Consider the following 8,297-nt stretch of genomic DNA (forward strand, 5'->3'; position numbering starts at 1 on the left):
ACCGTTCTTGAAAACTTTTACCATTCATAGCTCCTTGTTCTAAAAAATTCATTATTTTCCAGACAACCAAAACTATTCATTGGTTTCTTTTATTGTGCTTTATCTCGAAGAGATTTAAAGCACAAAATTCCTTATCTTGGTAGACAATTTATTTTTGAAAATCTAGGCGAGGGGGCGGTTTTGTTGTTTTTTCGATTTTTTAAATGAAATGCCAAAAAAAGTTACTTTTCAGTGAAAATACAAATAAATGTTTTAAAAATATAGAGGGGGCCTAAGGGGGGGGGGGTTCAATTACCCATGCAGGCTTGCTTCAAACCAGCCATCTGTCTCTTTTGAATGTATTTATAATCATATATATTATATTCAAATTATTTTCTAATAATTTATAGTAGAATAATATTTATATCCTTGAATATGCATCAAACTATCCTGAAAAATCAACTTTTGAACAGTTTTTTTTTTAATTTATTCAAAATCCCAACTATCTACATATATAACCTATCATAATTTATATTTTTCTATAATTATTGTCTTTGTCTGAGTGTTTTTCATTTCCATTTTGTAGAGTGATATGAGCTGAAATATTTAAAAGTGATTGGTCTGAAAAAATGTATGAGGTTTTTAGTAAAAACCTATTTAAACATATTTAAGAACCTATTAAAACATATTTAATAAAAGTATACAATAAGTAGCCAGCTTGTTCATTAAGAACGAGATTGATGGTACTACTTGCGAGGTTGATACTTATAAATTATGACAACCCTGAGATTTTCACTCTGTCCATCATTAAGTTTAGACAGAATTAATTCCTAAAATTATCCAACCGTTGTCATTTCATATTAGTTAAAGTATTCGTTTCAATAAAGTTAAACCATAAAGTTATTATCATAAATAGTAGTATATATCTTACATAATCGTAATTTGGAACATATTCCGAGATTTCTGAATTGAACGGAAAATTGAATGAAATTTTACAACAATTTCTAATGGGTACTATTTCTATAGAAAATTAACTTACTTACGCTCGAAATCGAACCCTGACATATCTGATTGTCTAATACAGTGTTTAGCAAACTTTTCAGATATGTTTTACCCCTTTTATAATTGTCGTAACACTAAGTACCCTTCGTGAAAAAAATGTACGTATTTTGATAAAAATTAAATCAGATTTATATTTTTAAATTTTTTTGGCCAGTACACAAAATAATAAAAAAAGAAAGAAATGGAAGTACCCTTGCAGAATATAAATAAAACTTACATTATAAAAACGTTAGTTTGGATCAATGAGAAGGATGAGAGTGTGTGAGCTAAGATGACAGATCGTCATAATTTATTTCTCTGGTTGTTAATTTTAATTTGAGATGCGGTTCCACGTACAATAGCCTGTTTCTGCCAGGGTCCAGGAGATATTCCCACCAACTCCGGTGCAATGCCTACCTCCACCAAAATTATCTCTTGTACCTAGGAGTGCGCATGTCATGCTTAGGGAGACACTGATCTAAAAACTTAATATGAGTATTGATTATTCCGTCATTCTTATTTTTGATAGCGAACACTGACTCCTTATTATTATTATTTTTAGGTCGACTTGAAGATAGACGGTGATATAACACCTGCATTGACAGAAGAAGCTATTGTTGAATCACCCAACGTCATAATGCGAGTAACCACTAAGACTGGAGATGACACCAAGTCCGCTCAGGTTGGGGATCAGCTGGACCTTCGCTTCGAAATTATGGACCTCAACAGTCCTTACGAAATCTTTGTTAGGGATCTCATTGCTATGGATGGAGCAGGGACTAGTGAAATTCTGCTTATTGACGATCGAGGGTGTCCTACCGATCATCTTATCATGAGTCCAATTAATAAGTCTCCAGAAACACCAAAACACTTAATGTCCGAATTTGAAGCTTTCAAATTTCCAACAACAGATATGGTTCAGTTCAGGGCTCTTGTTACTCCATGTCTGCCAGCATGTGAACCAGTAGAGTGTGATATAATCGACTTCATTGGAGAAGTCCGCAACGTCGAATCGTACGGAAGAAGAAAGCGTGAGGTTAGAGAGCGACGTAGCAGCCAGAAAGAAGAGCTTCTCGTCGTTCAACAACTGCGCATCTTTGACAAATTCGTTCCAGATAGTCAAACTGATAGCTTCCAGTATTTAGACAACAACAATTCAACAGCGTTGCTCAATCCAGCCGTTTTTGTAAGAAATCAAGGCAACAACTATTGTGTTAATATGATGGGACTAGTCATCGCCGGTGCTTTATTCTTGATAGCTCAGGTAGTCATAGTTGGAGCTTTCAGTTACATTTGGGCGAAACGAAAGAATAGCAAACATGTCGAATCGTTTTCAGATTTCACAACATCAAGCGTAGCTCAGCTCTACGATTCCGGTTACGTAAGAAGGTCTTAGAATATCAACTGCTAGATTAATTTTCGTTATTTATTCCTTGTTAATTGCTATCGTCGAAATTTTAGCAAAGTTTTTATATGAAAGTGGCCCAAATTTTCAACCAAATTTGGATCAATGTGCAATACTGCCATATTTATTATTCATGCATCTTCCTTTTGAATGAAAAAAATAATTCGTTCAGAGGGAGGAATGCAAAACAAAAATTATCTCGGTGACCCTGAGATGGGAAAAACGGTGATGGATAAAGTCATAATATAACATTTTTGAGTGTTGATTATTTGAATTTTGTTTTTGATTGGATCTCTGTATATAATTGGATGTCTGAGAGTGATTACAAATTGGACGTAAGTGTGAAGCCTATTTAATTCTATTTATAGCATTTTCAATAAAGGATATTGACAACAAACATTTGGAATTATTTCTTAAGATGAATAACCTAGATCAAGTAAACCAGGATTTTCCACATTGTGGAAAATTAGGATATGAATTGGGCATAATGAATAGATTTCATTGGTCAAAATGGAGGTGGTGCTTCCAAGTAAATTCAATGTTTCTTTTGTATCCAAAAGCTGAAAAGGCCATTGAAGCCGGAAAGAGAAAGATTTTCAGAACAGACTTTGGAAAAATCAAAGATTGTCTATTTTCAGAAAAAAATTATAGTGTCGTTTTCAGGGAAAAATTTAAGAGTCTCGCATAATTTCATCGCTGGAATCAGATTCCGGGTGCTGTGTTGCAGTTGAGATCGAACTCCAGGTCCAGTGTTACTAAACAGAGATCAATCCCGTTGCGACATCACAGTTCAATATTTAGGTCAGGATTAATGTTTTCATCTTCTGCTTCTTGCTTGGTTTATTATGGACGCTTTTGCATAATCCCATCACTAGAATCAAACTTTGGGCCCTGCGGCGGATTGCTCCACTATCAAATTCCGGTTCCCGGATTACCGAACAGAGTTAATCCCGTTACGACACCGCAGTTCAATATTTAGGCTCTTTCTTTAAAGTTAAGGATTAACGTTCTTTTCTTATCTTTTTTGCATTATTATGGAGACGCTTTGGCATATTCTCACAGGGGTGGATCCAGGATTTTTTTAGGGGGGGCACAAAATAGGTTGATCCGATAAACTTGCGTTAGGATAAAGTTTAATTAACGCAAACTTGAGTTAATTAAGTAAATTACACTACTTTAGACTACGCTAGGGGGTGGGGGCACGCGCCCCCCTCGCCCCCTGGATCCGCCACTGTATTCTCATCACTGGAATCAAATTCATGGCCCTGCGGCGGATTACTCCACCTGAGATCAAACTCCGTGTCCCGTCTCACCGAACAGAATTAATCCCGTTACGACACCGCAGTTCAATATTTAGGCTCTTTCTTTACAGCTAAGGATTAACGTTCTTTTCTTATTCATCTTTTTTGGATTATTATGGAGACGCTTTGGCATATTCTAACAGGGGCGGATCCACGATTTTTTAGGTGGGGGGGCGCAAAATAGGTTGATCCGAAAAAAAAATTGGGGGGGGGCGCAAAATAGGTTGATCCGATAAACTTGCGCTAGGAGCAAGCTTAATTAAAGCAAACTTGAGTTAATTAAGTAAATTACACTACTTTAGACTACGCTAGGGGGGGGGGAGAACGCGCCCCCTCCCTGGATCCGCCACTGTATTCTCCTTACTGGAATCAAATTCTGGCCCTGCGGTGGATTGCTCCACCTGAGATCAAACTCCGGATCCAAAATTACCAATCAGAGATCAATCCCACTGCACCACTTAAGGCCTTTCACAGTTCTTAGTTCAATATTTAGGTTTTTAAGCCTGAAGCTCATTATCAGCTGCCTTAAGAAATTTCAAATAAATTCAACTTGGGTTCTGGCTAAATTTAGTTCTGGATACTAGCTAAATCTTCACAGTGAATTGGCTTTTTACCAGCTTACTCACAAGATTAGCTTTAGCTAAATCTCGATATAGTAAAGTATCATTATGGATAGACCCTTAGAAAATTATTGTAGGGCTCAGTTTCAATAAATCGAAAATGGATTACCACTAAGCGAGATAAACCATCATTATAAATGGGCTTAGACTTTTTTGTTAATATATATTAATGCTAATCCTTTAAAGTTTTGCCAATAAATTAGCGCTTATTTTAGTGTTCACTCTCAAAAGTTGTTGCATTAGATTCATCTTTGAAAACATGAATTTTCAAAGTAAGGTCTTTCGTTTACAAAATTTGTTTAAAAATAAATTTTAAACTAAATTTTGAATTAAACTTTAAAACAAATGTTAACAAGTTAACATAAATAACAAGCTTTAAACACTTTTCAATGTGAGATGTTAAATGTAAAACGTTAAAAAAGGGTTGAAACGTTATTTGAATGAGTTTGTTCGGGTATGCACCTATTTATTCCAAAAAAGCTAATGATGGCTTTTCTGGAGGGTCTTTAAAATACAACCTAAATGAATATCTCGGATATATGACTAATAGCCATATTCAGTCAAATACAGTACTAAAACAAAACAAAGAAATCAATAAAATATCTAATCCACGAAAATAGAGATGAAATTAAACAAAAACAAATAATTAAAAATCGACAGAGCCTTAGTTTCGTTAAAGTTCGGCAAAGAGGATTCCTGTGAGCGAGATCCCACTTTCAGAAATCGCGTATACCAGGCGACACGTACCAAGCGTGGCAGAACTGTGAGGCACAAATCACATTCTGTGATGTACATCAGTTGGCAGAAAGGAGGACCCCTCGGATTCATTCCATATATATATATATATATATATATATATATATATATATATATATATATATATATATATATATATATATATATATATATATATATATATATATATAATAAGTAGAATAGATCTATGCAGTTTGCTTGAAGCTATAGGAAAACATTTCTATAGAAGCTCTACACCTTTTCAAAGAGTGTGAGTAGCCCCTCGCATCTAGGTAATACTTCTATAGAAGCTCTACACCTTTTCAAAGAGATTCAGAGCATCACACTCTTTGCCAAGAGGAATGACGCAGTTTCAAAGTTCACTGCCTTTTTGGTGATAAGCTCAAAAAAAACCAGCTCTTTTAAGAGATTTGTTTTCTGTTAAGTATAATCTGGTTTGGTAGGTACAATCTGGTTAGGTGGGTATAATCACATTGCCTATTCAAAGGTATCTTGCAATTTAAACTGTATCAATTATTTTATTCCAGTTTTTCTAAAAACCAGTATTGTCTATAACTTAATTTACGTTGGTTAAACTTCAGATGGTTAAGAAATCGTAACAGGTAATTAAAGTATTAGGAATGGGATTCTATAATTAGAATGATTTTAAGTTGAAAAATTGTGACGTAAAAATAACTCAGTTATTTGCTTGCGTGTATAGGAATTCCCATGTTATTTGCTTGCATGTATAGGAATTCCCATGTTATTTGCTTGCATGTATAGGAATTACCATGTTATTTGCTTGCATGTATAGGAATTCCCATGTTATTTGCTTGCATGTATAGGAATTCCTATGTTATTTGCTTGCGTGTATAGGAATTCCCATGTTATTTGCTTGCATGTATAGGAATTCCCATGTGATTTGCTTGCATGTATAGGAATTTCCAAGTTATTTAATTGCATGTATAGGAATTCCCTTGTTATTTGCTTGCTAGTATAGGAATTCCCATGTTATTTGCTTGCTTGTATAGTAATTCCCATGGTATTTGATTGCATGTATAGGAATTCCCAGGTTATTTGCTTGCATGTATAGGAATTCCCTTGTTATTTGCTTGCGTGTATAGGAATTCCCATGTTATGTGCTTGCTTGTATAGGAAGTTCCCTGTTATGTTCGTTCATGTATAGGAATCCCCATGTTATGTGTGTGCATGTATAGGACTCCCCTTGTTATGTACTTGCAAGTATAGTAATTCCAATGTTATGAGAGTTCATGTCGCTGTCTTAACAATTTCGGTGCGTTCAATAAGATTCAGTACTTTTTTCTTTGAGTGCTTGGTTATTTAGTCACAAATTAAGTTATTGAATGTATAGGACTTACCTTGTTATTTGCTTGCATGTATAGGAATTCCCATGTTATTTGCTTGCGTGTATAGGAATAAATAAGTAGTTTTTGTATCTTTTAAAAGAACTTTACGGGGATTGAGAGACTCAGTTGCCTAATTCCGTGTGATTTTTCTTTACTTGATGCTCATTAAAATCGTTATGTTTGTGTTATATAATTAGGTTTTGTATCTTTTAAAAGATATTGACTGGGATTGAGAGAATCAGGTGACTTAGTAAGTGTGATTTTTTTTTTAATTGATTTTAATTAAAATCTAATTTTTTTTGTTATATAATTAGTTTCTTTATCTTTTAAATTATCTTTAAGTGGCGTTATAGTCACAGTTTACTTAGTACTAGTTAAAGTTCATGACTTTATTTTAAATTAAATATTTATTTTGTGTAGTTATTATTTTATTTGTTTAATATGATTTTTTCTGTTCTGGTCGTGTGTGTCTCATTGTACTTAGTCATATTTATATTTCTTTCCTTGATTTTAATTAAAAACTAAATTTTTGTGTTAAATAAGAAGTTATAATATCTTTTAAAAGTGAAGTACGGGGACTGAGAGACTCAGTTGAATAATTCCGTGTGAATTTTATTTACTTGTTGGTCAATATAATATATATGTGTATTTTAAATTAGTATTGTGTTTATCTTTTAAGATATATGTAATTGGATTGAGAGACCCTGTTTATTAAGTCAGTGTTATTTTTATTTAAGTTATTTTCATTAAAAAACTAAAATTTAGTTTTCAATAAGTAGTTAATTTAAATGTTAATATAACTTTAAGTTGATTGAGAGACTCAGTTTCCAAATTACGTGTGAATTTTCTTTACGTTGTGGTCATAAAAAACGAACGTTGTTTGTTATTTAAGTATTTTTTTTTTATTTTAACTGATAATTACGGTGAGAGAGAGAGAGAGTTGCCTATGTCGGTGTGATTATTATTTTCGATATTTTCAATAAAATAGATCAGTGACTTGTAAATTATAATTTTGTTTTTATTTTATATTAGATATGCGGTGAGTTAGAGAATAATTCGCCTAAGTACGGTTGATTTTTCTTTAGTTGATTGTAGTAAAAAAATTAATAGTTTTTATTATTTATTAGTTTTTTAAATTTTAAAATTTCTGTATTTGGATTTTTATAAAAATGGTAATTTTTAATTTTTATGTTTCTTTTCAGTTGAGTCATTAAAAAAGAAATTTTTGTTTTTACTACTTTTATATTGATAATTTAAAATGATATTTAAGGGTAGTGAGAGACAAACGTACACCAGTCCGTGCGATTTTTCTGGACGGGGTTCTCGTTAAAAACTAAAATTGTGTTTTAAATTATGATTGTTTGTGTCTTTTTAAATATTTTTTAGGGGATTGAGAGACTCAGGTGCCTATTTAAGAGTTTTTATTACTTACGTGGTCTTCAATAAAAAAGAAATATTTTTGTTAATTAAGTAGTTTTTTCTATATTTTATAAGAGATTTATGGGGATTGAGAGACTCAGATGCCGGTTCACGTGTGGTTTGTCTTCACTTTGTTTTATTTAACATCTAAATTGTTGTGTTATATAAGTCGTTTTTGCATCTTTTAAAAGATCTGTAAAGGGATTGAGAGAATCATTTGAATAAGTCATTTTTGTTTTTAATTACTTGTTCGTATAGAAACAATAAAAAGTAATTTTTACTTATTAGTTTTTGTATCTTTTAAAATAGATTTAATTGGTTTGAGAGAATCAGATGACTGTTTCAGTGTGGTTTTTCTTTAATTTGTTGTCATTAAAAAAGAAATTTTTGTGTTAAATAATTAGTTTTTTTATCTTTTAAAAGAGCTTTA

General features: G+C 32.5%; 2 protein-coding genes across 3 annotated transcripts in view; one reads left to right on the top strand and one right to left on the bottom strand.

Moving 5' to 3' along the window:
- Positions 1–2,822, top strand: part of neo (ZP and PAN domain-containing protein neyo) — a 34,930-nt gene extending 32,108 nt beyond the window's left edge. For both annotated transcript variants that reach the window (XM_089104477.1, XM_089104478.1), the window contains exon 8: positions 1,583–2,822. In XM_089104477.1, coding sequence (XP_088960603.1) covers positions 1,583–2,416 — 834 coding nt within the window. In that variant the 3' untranslated portion in view covers positions 2,417–2,822. The remainder of the gene's footprint in view (positions 1–1,582) is intronic.
- The window catches only part of Atg16 (Autophagy-related 16), a 274,634-nt gene that overhangs the window by 174,013 nt on the left and 92,324 nt on the right, over positions 1–8,297 (bottom strand). The gene's annotated exons all lie outside the window — the stretch shown is intronic.

This window comes from Artemia sp. Qi Xiang Cuo, chromosome 18, assembly GCF_049724085.1.
Source record: "Artemia sp. Qi Xiang Cuo chromosome 18, ASM4972408v1, whole genome shotgun sequence".
NCBI classification, from domain to species: domain Eukaryota; kingdom Metazoa; phylum Arthropoda; class Branchiopoda; order Anostraca; family Artemiidae; genus Artemia; species Artemia sp. Qi Xiang Cuo.